General features: G+C 37.7%; 1 protein-coding gene across 2 annotated transcripts in view; it reads right to left on the bottom strand.

Annotated features, from left to right (window-relative positions):
- ASPM (assembly factor for spindle microtubules) overlaps positions 1-19,084 on the bottom strand; it is a 52,230-nt gene extending 33,146 nt beyond the window's left edge. For both annotated transcript variants that reach the window (XM_047076729.1, XM_047076730.1), the window contains exons 1-10: positions 18,665-19,084; positions 16,802-16,945; positions 15,143-16,625; positions 8,344-8,448; positions 7,548-7,694; positions 5,955-6,200; positions 5,613-5,680; positions 3,223-3,364; positions 2,505-2,635; positions 1,361-1,536 (exon numbers count right to left, since the gene is read on the bottom strand). In XM_047076729.1, coding sequence (XP_046932685.1) covers positions 1,361-1,536; positions 2,505-2,635; positions 3,223-3,364; positions 5,613-5,680; positions 5,955-6,200; positions 7,548-7,694; positions 8,344-8,448; positions 15,143-16,625; positions 16,802-16,945; positions 18,665-18,958 — 2,936 coding nt within the window. In that variant the 5' untranslated portion in view covers positions 18,959-19,084. The remainder of the gene's footprint in view (positions 1-1,360; positions 1,537-2,504; positions 2,636-3,222; positions 3,365-5,612; positions 5,681-5,954; positions 6,201-7,547; positions 7,695-8,343; positions 8,449-15,142; positions 16,626-16,801; positions 16,946-18,664) is intronic.
- Between the last annotated feature and the right edge of the window lie 712 nt (positions 19,085-19,796).

Here is a 19,796-nt window from a genome sequence, read left to right as displayed (position 1 = left end):
ATATATAGCTAAAATTTGGTAGAATTGTTTATAGAACCATAATTTCTAAAGGTTAGAAAGCAACTTAAGATCATTCCAGGTCAACTGCCCAATCAACATATGAAGCATTTCTGCAACAGTAGACCACCTCATCACCTATGGCATTAGTACATCAACCATTGTCAAGCATTCTCAAATAACTTCAAAGATCTATGATCATTTTGCTGACGCTGAAGAAAGTAGAAATCTGGTATGCATGGCCAAGTCTCTTAACTAGTGAGAGGTTCTGATCAAATAAAAAGCATCAATGTTCAATACTGCTAAGTCCTCAGTAACTCTTGTAAAAACATAAAAAATGTCTTTCATTGTGGAAAATAGCACCAAACATGAAACCAATCACTGCCCCTCCTGGAAAGTGGAAAAAGTCTAAAAATGTGAATTCTTATTGGCCAGAAAACAGATGTGGCGGCTTGGATTTATGAAATGAACAAATTAAATACAAAAATAACATGTGAAACATTTTCAGCCAATGCGCTAGCCTCTATGGAAACTGCTCAAGTAAGAGAAAACTACAATAAAGTTCAAAAGCTATGAGAACATAGCTGTGAGAACATATGATCAGAAAAGAACGTTCATGGAAATTTAATTTAGAAGGAAGCATGTGACATGTATGTTGCTTTTGAAGAAGTGGGGATTTTTCCAGAGACCCCTTCCTCACAAATGTCAAATGTAACATAAATTTGGAGAGTTTCCTAGAAATAAGACAAATGTCTCCAATGTGTACATCTTAAAGTGGTCAAGTATAGTACCATGCTCACGACCACTCCTTCCAAAGCAGGAACAGCACACTGAATTCACATAACAGCCAATTTTGAAGATTCTAGTTTGTTACTGACAGATGCTGTGTGCTTTGAAGCCAGACATCCTGAGTTTATGTCTCAATATCATGATACAAAACTTGGGCAAGGCCTGTCACTTCATCTTACTTTTCCTCATATGTAAAACAAGGTTATTAACACTGCTAGAATTGGTCCCAAGTGATGGAGTACTCATGAAATCATTGATGATACACGTGATACTTAAATGTTTGATATTTTAATTAGTTCCATGCTTGTCCCAACTCCTATTCTGGGGCATCAATAGTTCCTACTCACAGTGACCCTAGTCACTGCCAGCATGGAAAAAAAATGTGGACAGGAGACATGGTTTAAAATTGACACATTTTACCAAAGTGTTGGAGATATTTACCCCAAGTTTTTTAATCCTGAAATTTATTGCATTATATGAAAGAGCAGGAAAGACTGTGTAAATACAGAAAAGTGTTTTCTAGAAAATTTTAGTCTATTCCATTAAGGAAAATAATTCTATTTCTTATACTTACACAAGACGCACTCCACATTGCAAGTCTACGGCAAGATTTGTAACAGCAAAATCAAATTCATCAAATGGTGTCTGCACATGGTTAACAGGTAATCCCAAAAAGCTAAGGTGACGGGAAAGGTCACCTTCACCGCTTAGGAAGTCTCGTGAAAAAGCCAGAAGAATTTCTTTACTAGTCTATGGAGAAACAAGTTGCAGGTATTATATGCCAAGATTATAATTTTGTTTACAATAATAACAAATTCTTAAGATTCTGAGCATATAGAAATAAAGTAAAATTAATGGTAGTATAAAAAAAAAGTCAGGGCGTGCCTGGGTGGCTTAGTTGGTTAAGCGTCTGACTCTTGGTTTCAGTTCAGGTCATGATCTCAGAGTTCATGAGATTGAGCCCCACATCAGGCCCTGTGATGACAGTGCGGGGCCTGCTTGGGATTCTCTCTCTCTCTCTCTCTCTCTCTCTCTGCTCTTCCACTATTCCTGCATGTGTTCTCTCTCTCTCTCCCAAAATAAACAAATAAACATTTAAAGAAAAAAAAAAAGTCGGTTTTATATCATACAGTAATAATGAACATCTATTTCCAATTTAAGGCCTTGGAAAAAATTACTCATAATAATAGACTCCAAAAATTAGTATTAATTTTATTTTAATGTTTATTTATTTTTGAGACAGAGAGAGACAGAGCATGAACGGGGGAGGGGCAGAGAGAGAGGGAGACCCAGAATCCGAAGCAGGCTCCAGGCTTGGAGCTGTCAGCAGAGAGCCTGATGTGGGCCTCGAACTCATTGACTGTGAGATCATGACCTGAGCCAAAGTCAGACACTCAACTGACTGAGCCACCCAGGCACCCCAGTATTAATTTGATAATATGCTAAATTAGGAGTGAAATCTCTCCCCAACCCAAAGTTAATTCCTCAGAAGTATAGTTTCATTGATTCTCAAATCAAAGTTAATAGGGTGTGCCGGTGAAAGGTCAACCATTAAGTTAGGTGGGGTTAGAACTACTAGTAAGACGGACTACACAGGCATTCCTATTCCACTCCAGAGTATTGTTCTTTGGGAAACTTCAAAGTTTTTAAGGAGAAAATACACAACAGAAACAAGCAAAAGTCTTAAATGTGAAATATAAAAGAAATGAAAACTATACCTTGAATTCAGCATCTTTACAGAAGAGACAAGGATCATGATCAATAAGTCTGGAGATTTTGGCATAATCAAGGAAACAAACCAACAACAACAACTTTTTCAATGTAAACTTAGACAAAGCTTCTTCATGACCTTCAATGAAGTACAAAAAAGCACAGCAAGTTAATCTGTGAAAGACAAGTTTCACCTGAAAATATGATAACAACGTGCTAATAAAGAAAAGTAATAGTAAGCATAAATAGAACCCTATGTGCCTTTCTCAGTGTTTTATATATATGAATTCATGTACTACTCATAGTAACTCTATGAGGCAGGTATCATTTAATATTTCCAGTTCATAGAGGAGGAAACAGAGGCACAGAGATATTAAGTGATTTAGTCTATCTCCTGCAACAAATATTTAATGAGCACCTACTATGCAGGTAGCATCCTGGGTGCCATATGTGGTAGCAAACTAAAACTACTATGATCTCCGCAGGCCTTACTGCCTAGTTCTGGGGACAGGGTGAGTAGAGACAATAAAAAGGTAAAAATAATTATAGTGATGGAGGAAATGATGGGGAATGATGAGGGTAAAGAAAGGGAGGAGGGTAGAGAGAGGAACTGACTATTCATATTGGCAGCTCTGAGAAGGTAAAATTTAAATAGAGACAGGAAGAATAAGAAGACAACATTTATGCAGAGTGTGGAGAGGACGCGGTGGTGGCAGAACTACTTACCATCTCTATAGAGATGAGGAACACTGGGGTGTCTATACTCAGCAGCTATATCAGGATTCCAAAGTAAGCGATTCAGAATAAACACAGCCAACCCTGTGACATCACTGTTATCTTCCAAAGATATGAGTTCTCCATAAATTGTCTGAAAAGAAATTAAAAGCTAAAGTCAAGACTATGTTACCTTTAAGAAGCAAAGGGATACAAGAGGGGGAGGGCAGACTATGATCTTCTAAGGATCTTCTAATGTTCTATTTTCTAAATAGTATGTAAATAACATGGATATTTGCCAAATAACTTCTTTAAACTGTGTATATGTTTTGTGCAGTTTTTAGTGCATATGGTGTATGATGAAAAAAGGCAAAAGCTCAAGGCTAAGATAAATTCTTAAGTATCTGACAAGTGATATTTACATTTTAATGTTTTCCTTTAAAGAACTATCAAATGTATGGGGTGCCTGGGTGGCTCAGTTGATTAAGTGACTGATTTCAGCTCAGGTCATGATCTCATAGTTTATGAGTTCAAGCCCTGCATTGGGCTCTGGGCTGATAGCTCAGACCCTGGAGCCTGCTTCGTACTATGTCTCCCTGTCTCTCTCTGCCCCTCCCCTGTTCACGCTCTCTCAAAAAGAAACAAACATTTAAAAAAACCCAAAAACTACCAAACGTAGGCATATTGTTCAAATTCAATTAGAATTGTCGCACTAAGTATATCATGAAGGTACAACAGAAACGAAAATATTCAAAATTTTCTAATAGTCAACACGTGGAAACCCATCTGCAAATAATCTAAGATAACAATTTGGGAAGTTCAGATCCATTTATAATTAATGATTTAAATACGAAATTAGTTTAACATCAACATGCCTAGTTTAATGATTTTTAAAGTGATTAGAAAAAACTAAAAACATATCAAATTATACCCTATAACCTTACGTTAACAAAATATAGAGATAAAAGCATAGGAAGTATATGCCAAAATAGAAAAACTGCATTTTTATTTATTTATGTTTTTTGCCTTTGATGTTTTCTTAAAATCCTCAAAGGTTATGCCCACTACCAGAACCTGAAGGTGTGGCGGTGAGGTAAAATATTTTGTTCACAAGGACTCATCCCTCCCTTCCCTCTAAAAGGATTGTACATCCCCACCAACTGCCATGGACTTGCTGTCCTAGTTCATTTGTGTTTGGCCAAATAATGTGCTCTGGCCAGTGGAATATGTGCATTTTATACAAGCAGAAGTTTTAAAAGGCATTAAGTTTCCACCTAAACCTCATGCTTTTTACCTTTGGCACAAAATGCTGTGTCCCAAATAGAGGGATTATACTCCAGTTAAGGTTCTAGAATTATTTGACTCGTGAAGCAGAGCTGGTTGATACGTAATTTTCCGATTAACGAAGTATACTAAACTGAAATAAGAAATCTTAGCAATGACACTATCCAGCTGTATGACCATGGTAAGCTTATCATTTGTTCTCTTTGTGCCACAGCTTCTCGATAAATAAGAGCCAAATTATTGCTAACGATTCCTTTCAGTCCCAAAGATCATTCTATTCCAACACCTGGAATAAGCTGAAGAACAGAATATCTCACATGACAATGGCAAAAAGCCTAAAGAAAATGTAAAAGTGTGCCAGTAAAAGACGAAAGAAATCTATAAACACAGAGAGGATGTTTTAAATAAAATCATATTTTTAATTTACAACCGCTAAGGTCCTTTCCATTCAGTTTTAAAATCCTAAGTATTATTGAGCTATGCACCAAGTGAAAAACTCAAATTCAGCGTTTTTATGGGAAGTGTTACATCAACATGGCTGCAAGTTTGGACTCTGGCATCAGACTGGCATAGTCTCAAATCCTGACTACTAGTTGGCATCTGGCATGTTACTTAAAATCTAAGGTTCAGTTTTGTCAGTGAAATGGAAATAGTAATACGCACCTCACTGGGTTTTAAAGAGGCTTCAATTATTTGAAATATATTTAAAATGGCCCAGTATGATCATTTGTAAAAGCTCAAAAAAGAGTTTACTATACCTGTTATTATATCAAATACCAAACTATTGATATTTAAGAAAACTACCAGGAAAGTTCTTTTGTGATGACATGGCAATAATACATAATGGCATGATCTAATTACCTAATGAGTATTTATTAAAGGACCTTAAATTTTATACTCAAAGATCAATTAAACTAACCAAATGACTTTATAAGTGAAACTACATTTTATTAAAGAATCTATTAAAAATATATAATAAAAAGTCTACTAAAGGAATATATAATAAAAAAGTACACAATAAAAGTATATAATAAAAAGTTTTAAAAATAATTTAAAAAATTTACAGTATGCTTTTTTTTAAAGTATATCATTTCAAAAACTGAAGTGTATATACTCACCTCTAGGCCGATACGTAGCCACAAAGGATTATATGATAACAGCCAATTCAGGACTTTCTGCCGTTCTCCTGAAATGCATGTGAAAAGCAAGTAAGCTCAGACCACTAATCAAATAGAGACAATAAATAAAATTTTATGGAGAGAAATCAGTGGAAAAAAGAGATAATTACATACATGAAATCAATTAATTTAAATATATATCCATTCTTAAATGTATATTGATCATATTAAAGTGTATAAGATGGTGGGCAGCAAAGTGAAATCATGTACAAATCTGACTCTAAAATACAAAATCTCAAGTGTTTTCAACGAACTAATCTCAAGATTTCTATATCTTCTTACCCACATCTTTCCAGAGGTGTCTATCTTTTCGAACAATCAACCGCCTAGCTTCAATTTCAATTTCAAGCTTCTTAATAGCTTTGACCATGTTTTCAGAAGTAAATAAACGACATGCTGCCCGACGTAATCGATTCAGCCGGCACCGAGCAGTGTAAGCTCTGAGAGACATTTCATCTTTTGTAGGAGCTCTAGCAACACTGATTTTATGTTGACTCTCCACTCCCAAAAGAAGAGTAGCAGCATTTACTGGGTAAAAACAAAAGGAAGAATGTTTCCGGTGAAACTATAGATCCATATCCTTAAATCCAGCAATACATGCAATTTAAGATGGCCAAAATAGGATTTCTTCTCTGCTCCTTACAAGCTTGCTCTTCTCTTTCCTATCTCAAAATATGAGTGTCACTCTTCACTCAATACCGTGGGCCATTCTATCATCGCAACCTGGAGCTCTACCTGCAAAATGGATCCCAAGTCTAACGTGAGAGTTACTTCTAGCGCTACCCACCACTATTATCCAAGTTCAAACACTATCAATCAACTCTAACCTAGACTAAAATAGTCTCCTAACTGGTTTCTCTGTTTCCATCCTCTGCATAAATTAAAAGCAAAAAAAAGTCTCTTAAAGAACATGACTTTAAAAAACTCAATTAAATTTTGAAATGCAATTTGAAATTTTATAAAACACATTTTCTCCCAAGAGAACTAAGTATCAGGCTGTGTTTACTTCTGGAGAAAAAGAAAGGCAGCCTTAGAGATCATCTAGTCAAAGGACTTTTAATGGGAAAATCCTATATATTGTTCTTTAACAAATATAGACTGGCCTCTCCCTGAACACTGTAACAGTGGAGAAACCATCATCTTAAAGACAGCCTATGCGATGGCTTGGCAATTTAAATGTTTACAAAGATTCTTCCTTATCTTGAGTTGAACTGATCCCTATCATTTCTATGCAAGAGTAGCACAAATTAAGTTTCCCTTCCTCTCAGGAAAAAAGCCTTCAAATGTTTGAAGGACAGCATGTTTCCATCTTGCTCTACATCTGAGCTTTCCCTTTTCCAGAACAAACACTGAGATGTTTCTCCATATCAACTGGTTTTAAGATTCCTCAAAATTCTGTAGTCTTCCTACACACATCTCAAACTAAGGTATGTGAAAGTGGAGACAAAAAAAGAAAAAAAAGGGAAGACAATATGCCTGAAAGGATCAGGTCATGTAAGGCTATTAGATTTATTCACCAGGACATTACACTTTATTAATGTGGTTAAGATTGAATTGGATTTCTTAGTAGTCATGTTTCACTGTTAATTCAGACTGAACTTGCATTAAAATAAAACTCATTCCCCTGAAAGGCTGGAATTGAATTGGCTGATGAACAAGAATGGTAAGCAAAAAGAAAAAAAAAAAGTTTAGTACTTCCAGTACAGAATTCCCTAAAAATTCTCACTTATATGAATCTTTAGCATTCATGTCAATGAATTAGTGAGCTATGCCATTAACTGTAATATATATGTATAATTAAAAAAATGAAAATTCATGTTAAAAACTATCTGTTAAAACAGTATTATTTAACTTAAACATTAATTTAATGTTTACCTTCAGAAATATTTGTTTTTACAGTGAAGTCATCAGGAGTTAATATAAAATTTAGCCACCAAGTGAAGCCCTGCTCCTGCTTTTCCTTCCAGCGTTCATCATAAAACATGTTCTTTGCAGCAAACGGCATTGGGTGTCTAGGAATATCTACGAATACAATTGGTTTATTGCATGAGAAGTTCTCTTTTACATTATTATGCAATATATAGCAAAAGACCATTTTTCCTAGCAAAACCACCTTTAAAACACTGAACAATATTCGCTTTTCCACTATTTAGTGCAAACAGTTGAAAGCGTTTTAGGTACAAAATATAATCAAAGTTTAAAGGGAAAAAGTAGAGCTGTACCTCCTGGTTATTTATTTATTTATTTAAAAAAAATTTTTTTAACGTTTATTTATTTTTGAGACAGAGAAAGACAGAGCATGAACAGGGGAGGGTCAGAGAGAGGGAGACACAGAATCTGAAACAGGTTCCAGGCTTTGAGCTGTCAGCACAGAGCCCGATGCGGGGCTCGAACTCACGGAACGCGAGATCATGACCTGAGCCAAAGTTGGCTGCTTAACCGACTGAGCCACCCAGGCGCCCCATCTCCTGGTTATTTAAAAATCCTAAGTTACCTGAGTCAATTTCACCGAAGTCTGAGAAAATATCCTAATTGTTATTTGAATACACATTTTAAAATGCCTCGACGCTTTAATGCAACAAAAAAGTATCAATTCATTTCCATTTCAAATGTCATTCATGCTTCATTCCATGGCAGTTTTTCAGTGACTTTAAAGATAGTAAACACTTACCTGTTTTTAATGGTTTTATGAAGGTCAGAGTAGACTGTGCCACAGCAACAACGGGTTTTGTCCTTTTGTTTGTTTTAGAATGAGGAGTTCTATATACTAATGAATCTAAAATAAGTTAGAAAGTAGAATAATAGCATTAAAAATGAAATAAGTTCCATGAATGAACTGTCTTAAAGTTAAATTTGGTTCTTCAGTATCACATCCATTTAGCAAATACTGAATAGCTACTATGTACCCCGTACTACGCTATGAACTTGGTGGTCAATAAAACCTACATCTGGAAGTTCTACACCAGAAGTTACACTTTATCTTGTGTGCCTATAGAAGCTAGGAGTCACATTCAATCACAATTTATTTTATGTATGTATTGCAGATTCTATGCTAGGTACTGAGAATGCAGAATTGAGATATGGCCCCACCCCTTAGGAAGTTCTCAGTCTAGTCAGAAGTTTAAAAGGAATTACAATATAATACACAAAGGAAAAATACAACATTTAAGGAGCAATGAGAACAAGGAGAAGGGACAGCTAACTTCACTTAAAAGGGCAGGACAGCCTTCCTAAATGGGAATACACTTGAGCGGACTCTTAAAGTGGAAGCTAGGCATGAGGCATGTGGCCTGTTGACAAAACTGCAATGCGCCTGAATAAAAAATACATATCAGAAAAACAATACAAGAAGAGGTTGAAAGAAGTAGAAAAGACTTCAATCATAGTAAAAATAACAGTGGCAGCTAATGTTTGAATGCTTTGCTGCAGGCACTAGCCTAGTCTTTTAATATAGAATACCTCATGCAATTACCCCAGAAAACCTACAAGAAGTGTATTATTGTTACTATAGGTTTTCTATAAAAATAGGTTTTCATTTTATATAATTAGGATACTGGAGCTTAGAACAATTAAGCAAGTTGGTCAAAGTCACACAAGCTAGTAAGTGGCGGAGCTGGGCACTCTAGTCCCAGAGCCTGCACTATTAGTCAGTTGGAAGTACCTGGTATGCCAATGAAAGACTCAAATCTAGGAGGTGACGCCACCATTTATATTTTAGAAAACAGTGGCCAACGGAATAAAAGGGATCAAGACTAGAGATAGAAAGCTAAGAGGAAGCTATTATAGTAGCGCAAGTTAGCTATTATGAGAATTTAAATTAAAACAGAAGCAGTAGAGACAAATTAGAAAGAGTTATTCTAACAGAACCTACAAGCCTTAACAACCACTGGCTAGGCAGGTGATAGAAGAATGAGAACTGCAGATGATGTCCAGGTTATCTAACCCAGGGGACTGAGGGAGACAGTAGGTGGTACCTACAAAGAAAAGTATAATAAGAGTCACAGTGGCAAAGTGATATCGTTTCTAGGTTGATATAGGTTCTATCAGGATAGCAGTTCACTTCCTCAAAAGCAAGTTTCATCAGATTATACACCTGCTAAATATGAAGAGCTAATAAAAAACAGCAGAGGGCAAACTATGCCCCACAGGCAAAATCCAGCCACTTCTGTACAGTCGACAATCCAAGAATAGTTTTTACATTTGTAAAAAGTTGAGAAAAAATCAAAATGACTGTATTTCACGACACTTGAAAATTACATGAAATGCAAATTTCAGTGTACATAAATAAAGTTTTATTGGAACACAGCTGCACTTATTCACTTACACATTGTCTATGACTCTTTCTCCTACAATAGTGGAGGTCTGGTAGTTGCAATAGATATCATTTGGCCTGCAAAACCTAAATTTTTATTATCTGGATCTTTAGAGGAAAAGTTTGCTTAGTTTTGATTTAGAAGGATTGCAAATCTTCGCCTGTGACATGATAGTTATTAGGTTCTGAGTTTCTTTGTGTTTGAACCTTTCAAACATTAAGAGGAAAAAAATCCTCATTCTGAAACATTGCGGAAGCTAGTCCCTCTGCCTGGAGTCATTTTATCCTGTGAGCAGCCTTTCCTGGAACCATCTCACAGCTCCTCGCCATTCACAAAAGCCAAGTAAAGTGCCTCCATTTCTGTGCTTTCGTGATTTCCTGTGCATAGCTCAGTCAGAGGACTGAAACAACTTGAACACAGAAACTCTACCTTTTCTCCCTCATATCCATAAAGCCTAGAACAATGCATAGCACACAGCAGGCACCTTATAAATACTGAATAAATGCATCTAGGAAAACTGTCTTCTTTCTCTGCTCTCCTAGGTTCATCAGAATCGAAAGAAGAGTCAGTCATTCTTAGTGACTTACCATGCTCTCATACAGGCTCATAAATCAATACTCAGCATGTCTAATTCTTTCTAAACCCTGCAAAGAGGCTCAACTAGGTGGCCACCTTAAAGAAACTATAGGTTCAAATGTCAACACTTCAGTGGCTTATTTAGTAAGTCATTCATTCATCACTTATTGTACACCTTGTAGAAAATAAAAAAGGTATATATGTACGTTCCCTATTCTCAAGGAATTTGTTACCTGGTCAGATAATATCTATAGGAAACAAGAAAACAACACAGGCAAAGAAACAGAGTTTACAGGTACATACAAGATGTCATATACGCTGAATTCAAATTTGCTCAGGGAAGGTACCTAGCGGCAAATTCATCAGGGAGTAGAGTTAATAAAAGTTGATTATAGTACTTGAAGTAAGTGAAAGATTTGAATTACTGAGGAAAAAAACAGGTAAGAATGGAAGAAGACACGTGGTCAGAAACAAGACAAGGATGCCCACTCTTGCCACTTTTATTCAACATAGTATAATTGGGCAAGAAAAAGAAATAACAGTTATTCAATTTAGAAAGAGAGAGGTAAAACTGTCACTATTTGCAGATGAAATATTAAATACAGAAAACCCTAAAGACTCCAACATAAAACTGTTGGAATAAACGAACGCAGGAAAGATGCAGGATACAAAATCGATATATGAAAATCTGTTGCATTTCTATACGCTAACAACAATCAGAAAGAGAAATTAAGAAACAATTCCATTTACTATTGCATCAAAAGAATAAAATGTCTAAGAATAAATTTAACCAAGGAGGTGAAATCCTGTACACTGAAAACTGTAAGACACTGATGAAAGAAACTGAAGACAAAACTAAACAGAAAGACATTCCAGGCTCATGGATTTAAAGAATCAACATTGTTAGAATGTTCATATTATCCAAAGTAATCTACAGACTCAATGAAATTCCTACCAAAATTCCAAAGGCATTTTTCACCAGAATAGAACAATCTTAAAATTTCCATGGAACCACAAAAGCCCTGAAATAGCTAAAGCAAGCTTGAGAAAGAAGAACAAAGCTGAAGGCACAACACTCCAAGATTTCAAAGTACTGCCCTCGCTGCCACTGGAAAATAAGACTATGGAGAAGCCAAAGGTGAAAACAATGTCTGTTAGTAGGCTCTGCAATGACACAGACTAAATCAGGTGCCACTGGAAATGGTGAGAAGTGATCAGATTCCGTATTTGGAAGAAAGAGAAGATACAATTTGTTGTTCGGAGTACCGGGGTGGCTCAGTTGGTTAAGCATCAGCCTCTTGGTTTCGACTCAGGTCATGATCTCACGGTTCCGGAGTTCTAGCTCCACATCGGGCTCTGTGCTACCTGGGATTCTCTCTCTCTCTACCCCTCTGGCTGTCTCTCTCTCAAAATAAATAAACTTAAAATTTTTTTTTAACATTTATTCATATTTTTTGAGAGATAGAGCGAGCGAGCAGGGGAGGAGCAGAGAGAGACACACAGAATCTGAAGCAGCTCCAGGTTTTGAGCTGTCAGCACAGGACCCGATGTCAGGCTCGAACTCATGAACCATGAGATCATGACTTGAACCAAAGCAGGCTGCTTAACCGAATGAGCCATGCAGGAGCCCCGATAAATGAACTTAAAAAAAAGAAAAGAATTTGTTGATGGACTGAATTTGGAATCAGACAGTCTGAATTTATAAAGAAAAGCTTGGAGAGAAAGACACTTAAGGACATTTACAAGGTTTGGGCATGAGATGAGAGGTCACAGTAGCAAGTGTTGTGATGGAAGCAACATGCCAGGTATGTGTATCAAGGAAGAGGGGACAGTAAAGGTTTGGCTTTGGACAAATTAAAGATGCTCACTAGACAGTGAAGCAAAAACGTTACATGTTGGATAAATGAGTCTACAGATTAGAAGTCCATCCTAAAGATACAAAATTGGGAGGCTGCCATGTATGGACAGCACTGAAAGCTAGGAGATGGAATGAGATCACTAACAGAATGAGTAAAGTATGAAAAAGGTTCAATGACTAAGCCTTCACTTACTCCAGGATTTAGAGGCCGGGATGATAAAGAGCACTGAACAAGGAAAACCAAGAAGCAGCCAGCGAAATAGGAAGAGAACCAGGAGAGAGAGGGGATGGCAGAATAAAGCGTTCCAAGAAGGCAGAGGCTCAAAGCATCCAAGAGTTTGCTAAGAGTTCAAGATGAAGATTGAGAAATATCTACTGGATTTAACAGTAGGGAGGTATCGAGGACCTTGATAAGAAAGGTTTCAGTGAAGTCGTCAAAAGCTCATTGAAGTGCGTTCAAAAAATAGGAGAGGAATTGGAAACAGCTAATACAAGCAACTTTCTAAGTGGCTTTTTTGCATTAAAAAGCACCTTTTAATTCATGTTTACACAAAAAAGTGTCCATATGTCAGCGAACTATCACAAAGTGAATACTTAGGTACTTGCAAGGAGTTTTGCTCAAAGGAAAGCAGAAGAATGGAGGAGGGGCTGCAGGAGGGATAAGTGGTATCAATAAGAGGTGTTTTTGTTTTAAGAGATGGAAGTAATAACAGCATATTTGTATCAGAAATGACCCATTAGAGAGTAAAAAATTAAGATATGAGACAGAGAAGACAATTGCTAAAGCAACGTCCTTGGGTAGAAGGGCACAGAATCTGCTGTGTGCACAGAATCTGTGTCAGCACAGGGCCTGCTTGGGATTCTGTCCCTCTCTTTCTCTGCCCCTTCCCTCCACTCTCTCAAAAATAAACATTAAAAAATACTGTATTGATTATAATTATTTGGTGTAATTGTTATGAGTATTAAATGAGGTAATAGTACAGCACTTACAACTGGGTCTGACAGAACACATGCTCAGTAAATATTACCTCCTATTATCAACGATGAGAGAGGAGGAATGAGAGGTGTTAGAAGTTTCAGGAGAAAAGAACGGAGGGATAAGATAGTCTACAGTAAATCGATATAAGCCAATAAATCCAAAAAGATGTAGCCAAAAAGAGTTAAGGGCTTGCTTGAAATTAGTGGTCATTAAAGACCAACCAGCAAGGTTCAAGCACAGAGCAGAGAGGGTTGGATTGGGATGGAATTTCCTAGGCAAATACAACGAGGGAGAAGAGCGATGAATTAAATGATGATGCTGAGTTATGGAATCCAAGCTGTATAAGTAGGAAAGTAAGGACATGTCAGAGTGAGGACTGTGGAAACCATGATAGATTAAAGGATTGTGTGTGTATGAAGAGGAGAAAAAATGTTGGAGCTGGGTTTCAAGAGAAAATGCTAAAATCACAGAGATGGTGATTGGAGATTGGAGTTTGGAGACTTTTAGGAGAGTGTGGCCTAAGTACATTGGAATCAAAAGGCCAGAATATTGAAAGGATACACTACAAGGATTTTGAAATCATAAAGGATAATGACGGTAGTTTTGGAGAAGCCAAATGTAAAAATCTTGAGAGTAATCTTTTACTGTAACAAGGAAGAACATGGGTGGAAGAGAATGAAAAATGAGCTTCAAGCTGTTTTGTTGCTGTTTGTTTTTTGTTTGTTTTTCAAGGAAGAAACGAGAAACAATAGTAGATGTGAGAAGGAAGGTGGTCCACTATTCCATTAAGAGGCCCAAGGTCAGAGGAATACGGAAGAAAACAGACATAACTTGAGAAGGTGGCAATGAAAACAGTGTTTTCAGGGGAGAGCCAGGTTTCAGCAAGGTAAGAAACTGAGGGAATGTTTAGAAAAGATAATGCTAATGAAAGAGAGTAAGTCCAGAGGGCACAGACACTTGAAAGAGCTGGAGAGATATAGAAAACGGTTCAAATTAAGGAAGGGACGTTCAAAGAGAAATGAGATAATACAGATGTGTGATACTTCCTAGGAGCTCTAGGATTCTTTTAAATTATCTGTTAAATAAGTAGAGTGGTTTGTTTCTCTTCCTGGACCTTAACTACCATGAGGTAATTTGGGTTAAAAGGGCATGATGGAATTAGTCCTGTTTTTGAGGTAGTCTTGGTGGCCCAGTTGTACTGGGGAAGGAACAATGACATTTTTCCCAAAGGAATGTAGAGCTCTGGGGCTCTATCTATGTTGCTAATTAATGGCTAAGTAAAGGCTGAGGGAGAATAATGTCATGAGGTACACAGAGTATGTAAAGACAACTTCTGCATTTTCTCAGATGGTAATATGGGATCCAGGGACACCACTAGCTCTTCCAGTCAGGGCCTGGACTAAGGTGAGGCAAGTGAAGTACTTTCCCCTGGGTGTAAAACTTGAGGTGGGTACCAAGTAACTGGGGTAATCAAGGTAAATATTTTAATGCAGTATTTTTTTTTTACATTAAAATTAAGGCAAAAACATCATAATGAACAAAATATCAAAGTTTAAGTACGAACAAAATCAAAAGGATTTTAAAATTCAGCCCCACCCTTTTCCATCTTGTACGAAGCAAACTGGTAAACGAAAAGTACAACTTAATGCAAGCTTATCAACAGGACATTTACTAAACCAAAAGAAACAGAAAATATGCTCCTTATATGTACGCTTTCATTAAAGATTTTACAAACGAGACTCACCCGTTTTCTTCCTCAGGTTTGATTTCTCTCTGTAGCTAATATGTTTTGAGATGGGTGTTATCATCTTTTTTGTTTTTTTAACAGTTGCCATTTTAGATTCCATGGGAGAAAAATGGATTCTTTTGATTTCTCGTACTTCTGTATGTTCTGTAACCGTGACTCTCACATTTGCATCTTCCTTGTTTCCCTCACTCTTTCTTTTGCGAGCAACTAAAGCAGTCTTTGAGGAAGGAATTACTGCATTTTTATAACTCTTAGATTTACTGAACACTGGATCTATAACTGGAAGACAAGACTGAAAACTACTTTTCTCTTTTTGAGTATCTGTTGGTTTTTCAAATTCACCTGCAACACTGTTGAGACATCTTTTTGCCTTTGGTTTATTAGCCTCAGTTTGGTTTTCTCTGCTACAAATGGATTTGCTTTTAGTAACAGTGGCAGAAAGTATTGGGCGTCTTGTACGTTTATCATGGCTGTAACTAGAAATATTCTGAATTACAGAAAATTTAGGCTGATTTTTTGTAAAACTGTAGCAATCTGACTTCATTTCTAAAGTTTTGGACTCTTCAAAAATAGCTTCAGGAGATTGTGAACCCTGACATTCACAAAAACAAGGTAAAACTCCATTTGTTCTCTGATCTTGAGGAGACTGTGAGACCTGAGAATTTTTATTTGATGATGATAATTTACATGTTTGCTGAGATATACATATATATGCCATATTATCTTTTACAAATTGATTTGGGGACAGAATTGGGTTAATTGACTCTGGTTCTAGATCCTGGTTTAGTCCATAATTGTCATTTATGAAAGAATCTGGACTTAAAATTGTCTGGTAAGTTTTATGTACAGTTTTTGATTCCAAATGCACAGGACTTGAATTATCTTTCCTAAACGTATCTGATGAAAGACATGTAGCTACCTCTGGTTCATTATTAGCTGCATGGCTGTTATTTACAAAGGAATCTGGACTTAGAAAATTTCCTTGGCTTTGTGTAATGTTCAAAGTTGAACAACAGGTCGGGGTAAGAATAAGCTTACTATTCTCTTCAATTTGGCCACTCATATTATGTATGGAGCTAAAGGAAGTTTCACTTGTCACTTTGTCATTAAAATTAAAATCTTCCAAGCCATCGGCACCTTCTACTTTCAACAATTCGCCATTTTCACATGCGTGAAGAGATGTGTATGTAGTAGATCGACGTACAGAAAGAGGCAAGGACGTCTCACCATGGCATTCTTTGAAAATGGGACTAATAGGTGATATTGGTATTTTATTTTCTTCAAGGCTTAAAGAATTGTTTTCTGTTAGGAAACAGCCTTCTTTCATAGCCAAATTTTCACAGGCTTGTAGTGGGCTCCGAACTCTGTCAGCTTTTTGGGAAACACAAAATGTTGTATTAACATTTTGAATATAGGAATTCCTCTTATCACTTGAAGAAGTTGACATTTTCTTCTTATTAATTGTATCCCAAAGACTCCTCTGCAAAAATAAGCAAAACATACAGATTAGGTTGACAGCTACTGAAAATTACCTTTAAATTAGCAATATCAGACATGTTACTTTTAGACTTATCAAAATATAAATATAAATATAAAATGATTCTTATATGTTATTATTTTCTTAGAGTAAATCACAGAATGATTAAAACTTATTACCTTTTTCTTTTTCTTTTCTTCTGCATTTCCTAGTAATATAGCTTGGTGTTTCAGAATATCATTTACAAGAAATGTCACAATCTCTCTTACTCGGCCTTCTTTTAATGGTGTCCAGTTAACAGAAATAATAATTTTTTCTTTAGGCTGTAATCAAAGAACACATTTTGAATGACTATAGAAGTAGTGATGTATAATAACCAAAACATATTATGTACAATTTAGACATAGTAGAGGATTAATAATTATTGGTCACCAATACTCTACACCATAATAACATCTAACAGGTCAAATATATCTTCCTACCCTATCTCACATCATGATAAGGAAAGAAGCCACTAATAATAACAAGATTCAACAAGAAAATAAAATTATAATAAAATCTTAATTGCATCTATAGCCCACAGCCCGGCAGGAATTTGTCGAATGCAAAACCCCGACAATGACAAAACAAATTGTGTCCATTGTTTTTCAGAGGAGAAAAGACAAGTTTTGTTTTAGGGTAGAAATCATAAAATATCATAAACAGCTAGTTTTAAATTATAACACTTTAAAAAAGTGAGGAGCGCCTGGGTAGTTCAGTCGGTTAAGCGGCGGACTCTTCATTTGGGCTCAGGTAATGATCTCATGGTTCTTGAACTCAAGCCCTGCAACGGGCTCTGAGCTGACAGTGTGGAGCCTGCTTGGGATTCTCTCTCTCTGCCCCTCCTCTGCTCTCTTCCTCTCCTCTCGCAAAAATAAATCAATAAACATTAAGAAAGTGAAATAAAAATGTAACTTAAAAAAAGTGAACTTTTACTCTGTTAAGACGGCATATTCTAACAATACAAAATTAAAAACCATAAAACAACTTTAGTCCACATAACAAAAAGAAATAAAAAAAGTATTACATAGACGGGGAAAAAAAATCTATCTGTCCACAGAAAAGAGGGGAGACAAAGGTTCTTAAGTGTAAATGAACCACTGCTTACACACACGTCTATGGACCTCAGATGAGAACCTCTTCCCACTACCTTATGAAGCAGTTGCTTAGACAACTGGTCAGACTCCGCATCAGCCACTCCGCATTTAAAGTGGGGCTTATTTTCACACTTTCAGAGGTTCTACTCAATGCAAAGGCCACAGCAATCAAAATAAGAACATAAATTTTCTAGTTGGTAAGAGGGATGGGAACATTATCATGGTCAACGCAATGCATTAAAGGTACCCAGGTTGTTCTTGAAACAAGTCATAAAATTAAATTGGATTCCCCATTAAAAGTACACTACAGCAAAGGGAAAAAAGGATTAAAATATTAAAGCGTGCATACAAAAAAAAAAAAAATCACAAAAAAGCACAAACAAACCCTGAACAGGTGCTTTCATTTTTTTGCTGTAGACACCGTCAGCCAAAACAAAGCCCACTATTGCACCTGCATAGTTACCCTGACTCTATTTGGAGTCAGTTTCCCTGATACATATGGACACTAAAATGCATGCGAAGATGACTGATAGGAAGCAAAACATTTTTAAAAGCTGCTCTTTCTGGCAATCTTAAAAACAGATGGATAGATAAGAGTATTAACTCTAGAACTTCAAGTCTTTGGCAACGCCTTAGGTCTACTAAAAAGCTATTTTAATAGAGGTCTATTAGAACGCTTCTAAGGATGCTCCGTGCACGCGCGGTGGTATGCGGTCACCGCCCAAGTTACCGCCCACCCAAGCCTTCCATAGAGCCGGTGGGACAAGGACCAGCCCAGAGTCAGCGAAAAGGATCTACGGGTCTTTCATTTGTGGGTTTCTTTTCCAAGCCGCGCCCCTCCTAGGGAGGGTGCGTGAGAGCCCGCCGAGGGGGCGCGGGCCGGGGCACGCCCAGCCCACCACCTACCTGTAGCTCAAACGATCGCGGCGAGATGCTGAAGCCCTGCTCGGCGGCTGGGAAGTGGGCGATCTTCACTTCAGCCACCTCCTCGTTAGGGTTGTCCAGGGCCAGGGGCAGCGTCCGCGAGGCTCCCAGCCGCACATCTCCGAAGCAGAGGAAAGGCGACCTGCAGAAGTGGCTGAGAGACAGGACCGGCGGGGAAGCTGCCGCCTCCTCGGCCGCGGAGTTCCGCGGCCTGGCCGACGGCCTCCGTTCCGTGGGGCTCACCTCCCAGCTTCGCCCCGCACGCCGGGTCGCCATGGCAGCTTCGAGACGCCGTCCGGAAATTCTGGCGCCTAGTCCACAGGGCTGCTCCGGAGCGGGGACCCCGACCGCGTCCCCTCGGAGGCGGCTGTGGAGGTCGTGAGAGCGAATCCGCCCTCCCCCCCCTTTCGTTTCCAGTAGCCGACACGCCAGAAAAAAAGAAACAAACGCCACAAATTCGCAAACTCCAAAGAGGAGCAAAACAACTGTGGCCCCAGCCTCGGTTTAAACTTCTCGCCTCCACCAATGGGCGCGCCCGGAGACCGCCCACCTCCTCACAAGGCCAATCAATGAGCAGCAGCCCCTAGCCAATGAGACGGCAGCGCCTTATTTAAATAATCGTCTCGGCCGCAACGTGTCTCCTAGGAGGGGGCGAAAACCGTGGCGGAGTCTTGGGCACACCCTGAAACTATGGGTTAGAATTGAAATTCGCCTTTTTATTTGAAAACAGGTTGGGTTAAAGGGAAGAGAGTAACAGCATTTCCACATTAAATGTAGCAATCATTGCGGGTGCCCAGAGGTCCACCTTTGTAAAACCGTTAGGTAGGCAAAAAATTAGTTTAAATCATTCATCTAATATGCCCCACCCAGCACTATATTCATTAGCTCTTCTTTTGCGGTTTCCTGGGGACGAAAGGGAGAAAAATGAAGAAAATTAAATTTATAATTGTATCAACGTGCTCATTTCAGTCACTGACCATAACAGGTGCTCAGTAATTCTGTTACGTGCTGGTTCTTACCCCGGGATACTGGTAGCAAAACTAGATAAACAAAAGAGAACCGAGGTTCCCAATAATTTATAAGTAATGGTTTTGACAGACAGTGCCCGCGACAA

The sequence above is a fragment of the Lynx rufus genome, unplaced genomic scaffold (assembly GCF_022079265.1).
Source record: "Lynx rufus isolate CCGP_SWC_20201006 ecotype Redwood Valley unplaced genomic scaffold, mLynRuf1.p SCAF_15, whole genome shotgun sequence".
NCBI lineage: Eukaryota > Metazoa > Chordata > Mammalia > Carnivora > Felidae > Lynx > Lynx rufus.
This window is presented reverse-complemented; position numbering and strand designations above follow the sequence as displayed.